The 11,465-nt window shown below is 34.3% G+C and overlaps 1 protein-coding gene across 1 annotated transcript in view; it reads right to left on the bottom strand.

Annotated features, from left to right (window-relative positions):
* Positions 1 to 4,072: 4,072 nt before the first annotated feature.
* LOC123517297 (constitutive coactivator of PPAR-gamma-like protein 2) overlaps positions 4,073 to 11,465 on the bottom strand; it is a 132,285-nt gene continuing 124,892 nt past the window's right edge. The window contains 3 exon segments of the mRNA XM_045277242.1: positions 4,073 to 9,299; positions 10,101 to 10,180; positions 10,745 to 10,834. Coding sequence (XP_045133177.1) covers positions 9,125 to 9,299; positions 10,101 to 10,180; positions 10,745 to 10,834 — 345 coding nt within the window. The 3' untranslated portion in view covers positions 4,073 to 9,124.

Genomic DNA, 11,465 nt, shown 5'->3' with positions numbered 1-11,465 from the left:
TCTCATTATCCACTTGATCCATTCCGTTAATCAATTTATAAACTTGTTTCAGATCCCCTCTCTCCCTTCTCTGTTCCAGGGTTGGTAGATCCATAGCCTTTAGTATCTCCTCATATGTCATCCCTTTAAATTCTAGAACCATTCTTGTAGCCATTTTTTGTAGTCTCTCCAACTTCCTTATGTATTTCTTTTTATGGGGGGTCCACATAAGTCCTACATATTCCAACCTGGGTCTTAATATAGTATTTATCAATTTCTTCATCATTTCTTTGTCCATGTAGTGAAATGCTAATCCAATATACCTTAACAAATTATATGTCTCTGAAAATTTTATCAATATGGCTTACCGGTTGATTATTTTCTTCCATCGTCACTCCCAAGTCCTTTTCGTTTTTTACGTTCTCCAGTTCTACTCTATTTCCCATCTTATAGATTCCCACTGATCGTCTTTCACTCTTTCCCATTTTCATGACATTTCTTTTGTCCACATTGAATTCCACCTCCCACTTTTTACTCCATTTCCAGATCTTATTTTGGTCTTCCTGCAGTATTTCACAATCCTCTCTTTGTTTTATGACTCTGCACAGTTTCACATCGTCGGCAAACATATTCATGTACCTGTTCACTCCCTCTGGTATGTCGTTTATATATATGAAAAAAAGTATTGGCACCAATACTGACCCGTGACACTCTGCTTTCTACTGCTCTCCACTTGGACTTCACATCTTTAACTACCGTCCTTATTTCTCTCCCCCTCAAATAATTTTCCATCCATCTCAATGTGCTTCCTTTTAATTTAAACCACCCTTCTCCTCTAACTTCCACAGTAATCTTGCATGTGGCACTTTATCAAATGCCTTTTCTAAATCCAAATAAATACAGTCAACCCATCCCTCTCTCTCTTTTACTCTATCAACTATTCTAGAGTAGAAACTCAGTAAATTTCTTACACACGACCGACCTTTTCTAAAACCAAATTGGCTATTTGATAATAATTTGTTGTCTTCAAGGAACTCGATCCATTGTTTCTTTATTACTCTTTCACACATCTTGCATTTTACACTAGTTAGTGATACCGGTCTGTAATTTAAAGGTTCTTCCTTCCTTCCACTCTTATATATGGGAACCACCTCAGCTCTTTTCCATTCTACTGGTACTGTTCCATTTTCTATTGAGCATTTTATGATGTATATAGGACTTGCTAGTTCTTCCCTACATTCTTTTAATATTCTGCCTGAGACTTCATCCAGTCCCATTGCCTTCTCTTCATCTAATTCAATCATGAACTCTTTTATTTCAAGCTTGGTTACTTTAAATCTCTTTCATATAGACAGTCTCTTTCAAATTTGGATTCCGTAGTCAAGACCTCCTGATATTTACTATTTAACAGTTATGCCATACTTTTTGGGTCTTCCACCATCCCATTCTTTCCTTTTAACTTTTCTATTGTTTCTTTTTGCCTTATTTTTCCATTTATGAATCTGTAGAACAATTTCGGTTGCTCCTTACATTTTTTGACAATGTACTTTTCATAGTTCCTTTCCTTTTCCTTCCTCACCTTAGCATATTCATTTCTCGCTGCCTTGAAGTTTTCCTCATTTTCTGGATTTCTATTTCTCCTCCACCTTTTCCATGCTCCATCTCTTTTCTCCTCTGCCCTAGCACACCTTGCGTTAAAGCAATCTTTCTTTCCTTCTTCCTTAGGTCTCTATTTCAGGACATATTCCCTGAATCCTGTTTTGTATATTTCCAAAAATAAGTTATATTTCTGTTGCACCATCCCTTGAGTTTTCCATCTCCTCCCAGTTAACGTTTTTTAAATAGTTCATGAGGTTCTTAATATCAGCCTTTCTGTAGTTTAATCGGTCTCCTTTGTATGATTCGTCTTTATCTTCCTTTCCCTCTTCTATATCCATTTCTAATATTACATGGTCACTCTTTCCCAATGGGCACTTATGTCTTATATCATTGTTCATTTGTATACCCCTTGTAAAAGCCAGGTCCAATCTTGCCGGCTCATCATTTCCTCTGAATCTTTTGTTTTCCTTTACTCTTTGGTCCATCATTATTTTCTATCATTAGATTCAAGAATCTTTCTCCCCAGGTTTCTTCCCCATACCACTTTCATAATCTTCCCAGTCCACCTCCTTACAGTTGAAATTTCCTTCTAATGTCACTTTTCTCCTTTCTTTAATGACACTCGTTAGACTCCTTATTGTCATCTATCATATCTTTATATTCTTGATTGGTCCATGAATTTGTTGAGCATGACCTACTTTTTCCAAAACCAAACAGACACTGTTATTGTATTTTGTCTCTCCAAGCGCTCCATCCATTTTTCTTTAACAACTCTTGCACAACTTCCCCACCACATTAGTCAATGACCCTGGTCTAGTTTAAGGGATTTTCTTTACCGTCTTTAAATATTGGTGTGATATTTGTATTTACCTAGTTGTGGTGTGTGTGTATTCACCTAGTTCACCTAGTTGTAATTTTACAGGGCCTAGGTATCATACTCGTGTGGCCCCGTCTCCATATCTACACACATCCAACTTTCCTTTAAAACTATACACACTCCTCGCTGACACCACCTCCTCACTCAAACCATTCCACACCTCCACACATCTTTGTGGGAAACTATATTTCTTCACATTCTTCAAGCATATTCCCTTGGCTATCTTTTTACTGTGCGATCTCGTAGTTCTATTTAAGTTTTCCTCTCTCAACATCATTTGCTCATTATCCACTTCATCCAGTCCGTTCAACAGTTTATAAACCTGTATTAAATCTCCTCTTTCTCTTCTTTGTTCCAAGGTAAGCAAATTCATTTCTTTTAATCTCTCCTCATAGGTCATTTCTGCCAATTCCGGAACCATTTTGTTGCCATTCTCTGCAATCTCTCCAACTTCCTTATATGCTTCTTTTTATAAGGGGACCAAACCACTCCAGCATATTCCAATCTTGGTCTAATTACCGTACTAATTAATTTCTTCATCATATCTTTATCCATATAATGGAAGGCTAATCCAATATTTCTTATCAAATTATACGTTTCTCCAAACATCTTATCAATATGAGCCTCAAACTGCCCATGGTCTTGTATTATCACTCCCAAATCCTTTTCCTTTTCCACCTTTTTCAACACTACTTCTTCACCCATCTTATATGACCCTCTTGGCCGTCTTCCACTCTTCCCATCTCCATCACATGACTTTTGCTCAGATTAAATTCCATTTGCCACCTCTTGCTCCACTCCCAAATCTTATCCAGATCTGCCTGTAAAATTTCACAATCTTCTTCACTCTTCACACACCTACACAACTTCGCATCATCCGCAAACAAATTAATATAACTGTTTACTCCTCTGGCATGTCATTAATATATACAAGGAAAAGTATTGGTGCCAGCACTGAGCCTTGTGGGACTCCACTCTCCACCACCAACCAGTCCGACTTTGCATCCCTTATTACCGTTCTCATCTCCCTCCATCTCAAGTAGTTTTCCATCCACTTTAACACTTTTCCTTTCAGTCCTCCATAAATCTCTAATTTCCATAGCAGTCTCATGTGAGGTACCTTGTCAAAAGCTTTCTTTAAATCCAAATATACACAGTCCATCCATCCTCTCTCTCTTGTATTTTGTCAACCACTCTTGAATAAAAGCTCAGTAGATTTGTTACACATGACCTCCCTTTCCTAAAGCCAAATTGATGATCCGATAATAACTTATGATCCTCCAGGAACCGTATCAATGTGTGTGTGTGTGTGTGTGTGTGTGTGTGTGTGTGTGTGTGTGTGTGTGTGTGTGTGTATACGTATAAATAAATAAATAAATAAATAATATATATATATATATATATATATATATATATATATATATATATATATATATATATATATAGAGAGAGAGAGAGAGAGAGAGAGAGAGAGAGAGAGAGAGAGAGAGAGAGAGAGAGAGAGAGAGAGAGAGAGAGAGAGAGAGAGAGAGAGAGAGAGAGAGAGAGAGAGAGAGAGAGAGAGAGAGAGAGAGATATTGTCCTGAAAAAAGAAAAAAAAGAAATAAAACTTAACACTTCCAACTGACCTTTACTTTCCAAGCCTTTCATACACATCTTCAGCTTTACATAATGTTGTCACAACAATCCTTGTTATTGACCAGTTTGATGACTGGTAAATAGTATATTCAAATAGGTATAGTATAGACTGAGTATATGACAAAAAAATAAATAAATATTTCTTTCTAACTTCAAACATTTTGAATCTAAAATTATTTCAGTTGAAATAACAGTTGATTGAAACTTACTGGTAAAATAATTTTTTTCATTATAAACTATGTTCCAAAGTATCATGGTTTCTACAAATATATGATTTTCTTTCCAACTTTTTTATTCTTTTTTTTCTTTTTTTTTTTTCATCCCAGCCACCTACTTCCTAATACTCCAACTACCAATTTGCTTTTCACTCCTTCCTTTTACTGACCAGACGTACTCTTCCAAGTCTAAATATACCACTGTGCTTAATTTTTTTTAATGCTATTTTGCAGGAAGAAAGCCATACGACATCACAAGTTTCAAATCTTAACAGACAGTCATGGAGATCCTCAAATAAATACTATCCCAACCATTCCAAAACAGTTTTGAAAAATGATGCTGCAGGCTAATCATCACACAAAATATCTAATTTGGATATTGATATAGTGCCAATCCCTGAAGTCTTTTGCAAGTATTTGTACACAATAATTGTTTACTACTGCAAAGCTTAAACAATAACCAAATCAATTAGTTCTGGTTACACTTTTTGTTACAGTTCTTTTTACAACTTATAATAAAGCAAGGAAAACCTGTTAACCCTGAAAACACCACACTACTATGCACAAATACTTACAAAAACACTCCAGAGTTTGGAATGTAAACTACATATGACATGAACTCACACAACATAACATTTCCCAACAAGTTTGTTGTGTCCCTTCAAGGTTAGTATCATATCTTCATAAAATTTTGCTTCACATTACTATAACTATTCAAACTTGCTTGGGTTAATGAATATTTCTGTATTGATACAACAATCAGTTTTGAGATGGAAGCTTGTGCAAGTAGAACAGGAAATGAGCTACATCAGGCAAAATATTTCCATCAATTATATACTATTCCCTGGCAGCACATCCAGCAATTCTCCAACAGTTTGTTCATCAGTAACAACAGAACATTACTTGGAGGAGTGTTATGTGTAGGAAGATTAAGTGAATATGTTCATTGGCAGATGAGAACAATATTGTTTTAGTCTGGGTTGTATATTTTAGGAAATGTAATATTTTTTTTTTTACCTAGAGACTATTAAATATATATATATATATATATATATATATATATATATATATATATATATATATATATATATATATATATATATATATGAACATTCACATTACGAAGTTATGAATTTAAATTTCATCATGGATTTCCTGCTCTTCTGACACAACTCCACCAATAAAATGTTTATGTTTTAAGCATAACATCAAGGAGGGGCCCATTCAATAACTGCAAGGAAGTTACTTAGAGTTGCCTTAATTGAGGCATAATAATATTTATCAGAGCACTTACAAAATCAATGTCTAATGTACTTAAAAGCACTTATGTATTATGGCCAAAATTCTAAATTGTGTTGCAGGGTTTATACAACTGTTAGCATATGCTGACCATTGAATAATATTTCTAGCATTATTATATCCAGAGAAATACATGCTTGTGAGCACTTAAATCAAAAGCATTGAAAAATTATTAAAACACCCAACGAAATGTAAATAATGGAAGGCCTTGGACTACATCAAACTAGGAGCATAAAGATTTACAACCTGTTAACTTGTCATTTTCAAGTTCACTATTGATGAGTGTACCAATGCTAAAGTAGTTCCCATAGTGTGAACATTAATAATTTCCATTCAAGGCTCATTACTGTTGAGCATTTCAACACTGAGTAGATAATGTACACATAATCTATTTGAAACATTAGGCAAGACACCTTGCCCTCACTAGATCTACTTATATCATAATGTCCTAATGCTATGATGCAAGTAGCTATTAAATTTTCAGTTGCATGTATACAATGTACATTTAAGCAACCTGGTAAATAGAGTCCAGGCATGAAATTCTCCTTGTGATGAAGAAGACAGTACCCAACTTTGTTAGTCAATAAGTGTTATGTATACTACTTTGCATTTAACAAATATCAAGTATTAAAACTGCAATCCAGTGTTGCTTTAGGAAATAACAACAAATGTTATGAACTAAAATTCATATTATTTTTACTTTGATTAGGACTCTATCAGTATTTTACAGGCCCACCAAAAATTTGTTTCAATTTAATATGAAGCCCTTAGGTGAGCAAAGTCTTCCTCACAAAGGACTTGGAGCTAATATGTGACATTTTAAGATAAAAAATATCAACTTTGTTAATATGACCTCACTCCAATTTATTGGCTTGTGGGGTTTTAATATAATGTAGCAGCATATGGTAGAGTGCATAACAGGACTGTGAAAGTTCCATTAGCTGAACATGACACTTAAGTTATGACACAAATATGGGCCCCTCACTGAAACACAGACATGTTGCAAGATAATGTAACAAAGTTACTCCCATTAAAATGGGAATATAAATTCTAAGGAAATTAGATAATATAGTTTCCATTAAATGAAATTCCATCATTAAAAATTACAGTAGCAATCAGTAAAGCTCACTGGGTATTACCCGAGACAATATATTAGCCTTGGTTAATATAATTTCAAATGTCAATGATATAGCAACTTTTTTCCTTTAAAAAGTTGCTTACAAAATTCTTTAAAACAATCTGATGGCTGAAATATGTATATGAAACATGAGCAAGCTGATATATTTAACATCTAATCAATGTCCAATATTATAGCTTTATAGCAAGAAGGTGCTACTAACAGCAGTCCTCACTAAAACTCACCAATTACGATTGTTAACCTGCAAGTCACTCAGTGATACAGTATTATATAAGGGCATCAAATAGCATGGGCCATATAAACACTTTACATGTTAATACATGGAACAACAATTCTGAGTTTTATATAAAAGCCATGGCATAATGACCCTAACCTCATATCATGTGGGGGGATAATTTTTGGGGGTTGCAAGGGGAACACCCATAAACACGGAGTTAAATGGTGCACTGAGAGGATGGTTCAACGTTTTAGGCATCATATGGAAAATAGGTTATTTGTATCATTCTGGTACTTGAGAAAGCTTGATTCATTACAGAAGATGAAAAAGATAAATTCATTTGATAAAATAAGGACTGCATTCAGGTTTAATGAAATGTTATTGAAAAAGAATGTTACTGAAGAAAAAATCTATTCTTACTAAAAAATTAAAAATATCAAAGAAAAACATGAATGCTAAAGTATCAACCCAGGACTGATCCTATGTTATACACACATACACTCTATCTGCCATCTCTTTGCAGTCCTGGGTAGTGCCTTCAACATATATAAGATTTTCATCATTGAAAGCATCAAATACATCAAATTATTAAAGTACCATTTAAATTTCCTTCATCTCATGACATGATAAGCTTTTAGAAGTTGGTGCATTCTCATTAAAAGCTTTATGAACCATAACTAAATTGTGCATTGCATATATGCAAATACAAAACTTGAAAACCCTTGCTACTGTCATATTCTCATCAAAAAATTGAACCATCTAAACTCTGTATTCTTCAAAAATTCTTCTATTCTTATATTGGGTTATGTAAATCTGACATAATCCAGCAATAGTAAAATGAGTAGATTTCATTAGCTTTGTCAAAATTCTTTGTCAGGCTTTCTATGCATGCAATCATAGCCATGCTGTCTGTGGTAGTGGTTATCACCTTCCTGAAACATAACCACAAACTTGCCTACTTCCAACAAGTCTCATTCTTCAAGTGTCTCCATCACCATTTTAACAATATAACAGTCATATAAAAATAAAAATTCATCTTCATATATACTTCGTGTCTAACAGCAGCGGAGGGGGTAGCTGGCACCTTCTCATGGCATGCACTCAGTGTCTGCAGCTGCCCACCTTGTACTTTCTGGGAGTACAATTATGATGAGATCAGAAACTATGACCTTCAGAACACTTCAATTTGAGACCAAAATTATACTCTAAAAATGTTGCAGGCCTTAATAATCTATTCTGAAAGTTCATAGTCTCTGATAGCATCTGTATGTAGAGCTTCTAACATCACAGACAGTCTGACAGGTGTAAAAATTTGTCGCATACTGGGGATCATGAAGCTAAGCTCCATAATGAAAAGGTGTTTACATATTTAGCCCATAATAATGGGAAAACAGCCTTTATGTTCTTGATTACTATGTCATGGAAGCAGATAACTGAATCATGGAATTCTCATTCAAACAAATATGAATGTGTGGAAGACTGCATTATCTTTACAACAAAAATCTGCATAATTAGTCTCATGAAATTTGTGAATTGGTAATTTTCTACCAAATTTATTTGTGAGATCACATCAGTATTAATTAGTACCTTCATCTAAATTTGAAGATTCTCTGATAAGTAACAAAATACAATAATAACTATAGTAAAATCCTTGTCACTAATATGAAAATATTCTAAAGAATTTTGTCAATCATTGGCATATAACCTTTTTACTTCTCTACCTACCTCCATGACAACATAATAAGCTCATACAGCTAGAAATTGCGCTGATATATCTCTTATAGAAATGGTGGTAACATTATGTTTTATCAAGTATGGGGTAAATGAATGATGTTTATGTAGAATTAATTACTGGCAGTGGCAAAGTGACTGCCTAAGTGGCAGCTAAACATAATTGATTGCTGACAATTGGAATGGTAATTTCTGGCCATGGGTTCGAAAGAGCTACATATTTAGAATGCCCTTGTTGTACTGTATCTTTTGCTATTTTTTATATTTAATCACATTACAGAGTGAAAGATTTGCTAATCCTATCAGGTATCAACACCATAAAGTCATCTATGCTAGAAGTCATGTAGGGATTCTAGCTGCTCAAGCTATTGTCCAAACTATTCACCCATAGCCAAAAATTATCAACCTCCTTGTTTACAATCCAACTATGTCTACTCCAGGATGGACACATTAACACCAGAGTCTGGACTCTTGAGGCCACTGGAGGAGTGACTCTGTGAAGTGTGGGGTGGATATGGGCTGAGACCTTCTCCATCATGGTTCACTTGGCCATTATTATATCCCCCACCAGGCACCACCACCAACTCCTTCATGCCCACAGCTCGGCTGGTAGAGAAGGAAGAAAAAGGTGCATTGACAGACTGGTAATTTGTAGTTCAAGTAACAAATAACACTATGACACTTCAATTTTTAAATACAAATGCTCTATCTCGTGACTATGCCATACACAACTTTTAATGGCTATGCATGCTGCCATGATTAATAATCTTTCTATTTTATTTTGGGATGCTCCATAGCTGTGCAATACATAATCAGCATGTGCTAGTTACTGCTCAATATTGATTTAGACTTGAAGCCCCATGTATTACTGACTATAATTTTCCATAAAATCTGAATTCTTATTGGGAGTTTGCATACTTCCTTTCAAGATACTTCATCTATAAAAGATACAATTCATTAGTCAAAATTACCATTATGTAATAACAACATGGAGGTGATTTAACACATACAGTGGTATGTGAAATACGGTTTGTTGATCTCACATCTTCCACTACTTTACCATTTCTATAAGTACAATGGTACCTCAGTATATGTCCTTAATATGTTCCAGATCCTTGAACTTACTTTGCACATGTCATACTTAACAGCATATAAGACACATTGTTATTTCAGCAGGGCATATTTAGGAAAACTTTTTGTTATGTATTTAAGCATTGTAAATTAGTGGTACAGCAGAACAAAAAACAATCAAAACACTAAATATATCTTACATGGTTACACTAAGAAAAAAAAAAAACTAGTGACCAAGTCATGGAGGGAAAGCAAAAAACTACATAGGACTTTAATGTTATGACAACATGAAAAGTAAATCAATACAATATAGGCTATTTAACTGGGAAGGCTCACCTGTTGCCTGGTATCTCGATAGTGACCCCACGTCCTTTACTTGTGCGCACCTCGCGTTTCTTTATAGTCCGTCTCTTGGCCTGAGATGAAACAATAAATACATTCAGAACATACAAATAAGTTAAATCATCAGTATGAAAGCATTCTATTTACAAATACGAAGAGATCTTTAGTGACACATTCTTATGGTTCAATGTTTATAATTGTTTTTCTTAAGAAAATATAATCACAACCTAATTTTTTGTTAACTTTAATGATTGTTTTGTCAAGCCTTAAAGGTACAGATTGAGCTTGAATACTTAGACATAAATGAAGATAGTTAATATAATAAAAGAAGGTGCAATATTTGACAAAAAAAAGTAAAAGGAAGGCAATGAATATTTGATTAAAATTTGAATGAGATTCATAAGAGAGTAAAAGACTATGACAAGAAAGCAGATTGGTAAAGAGAAATCAATGAATTATAATGAAAGGAGAGAGAGAGAGAGAGAGAGAGAGAGAGAGAGAGAGAGAGAGAGAGAGAGAGAGAGAGAGAGAGAGAGAGAGAGAGAGAGAGAGAGAGAGAGAGAGAGAGAGAGAGAGAGAGAGAGAGAGAGAGAGAGAGAGAGCTATTCTTGAAAACTTGATGTTTCAAAGCTACTAACCAAAACAGTGGGTCGTCCTCGTGTTCCCCGAGACACTCTGCTGTTGGAAGTAGTTCCTCCAGCATCCCTGTTACCGTAACCACTGTACTGCTGATTTATTAGGTAAAATAAATTCCTATTAGTATGTATATCACTTGTGAGACCCTATTTTTTACTATTTTTCTCATGATTGTTTCTAAAGTATTTTGTCTTCAATAAATGTAGGGCATCAAATACATAAAAATAGGCACTAAGGTATCATTTATTGTTAAGTAATGAAAATTTATCAAGAGGAATTTAAGATACTATACATTCCAAAGAATTCAATTTGACATTATCATATTGACTTATGCAATCTTGCAGCAGCATTCAGTGAACTGAAGGCAGGTTACCATCATCCCTTTTTGAATAATTAGTAGCAATAAGGGAGCAGTCAAAGCCTGTCCTCGAAAGACAACTCTCTTCCTTTACACAAATGTACATGCACTTATCTACACATTCATTCTTTGTACCCCAACCCCCCCACCCGAAAAAAAAAAAAAAAAAAAAAAAAAAAAATCCTATACCTATTAAAAATATATCCTATTAAAAATAATGAAAATTTGATACATTTGAGCTTATACAGACAGCTTTCCAAAAATTTCATAGCATGCCAAGATCTGATTTTGATTAATGTGTAAATATGTAATAAAGAAATCAAGAAATGTAATTAAGCATAATATTACACTCAGCATACAGGTAT

The sequence above is a fragment of the Portunus trituberculatus genome, chromosome 42 (genome assembly GCF_017591435.1).
Source record: "Portunus trituberculatus isolate SZX2019 chromosome 42, ASM1759143v1, whole genome shotgun sequence".
Taxonomy (NCBI): Eukaryota; Metazoa; Arthropoda; class Malacostraca; order Decapoda; family Portunidae; genus Portunus; species Portunus trituberculatus.
The sequence above is the reverse complement of the archived record's forward strand: the minus strand, read 5'-3'. Positions and strand labels throughout refer to the sequence as shown.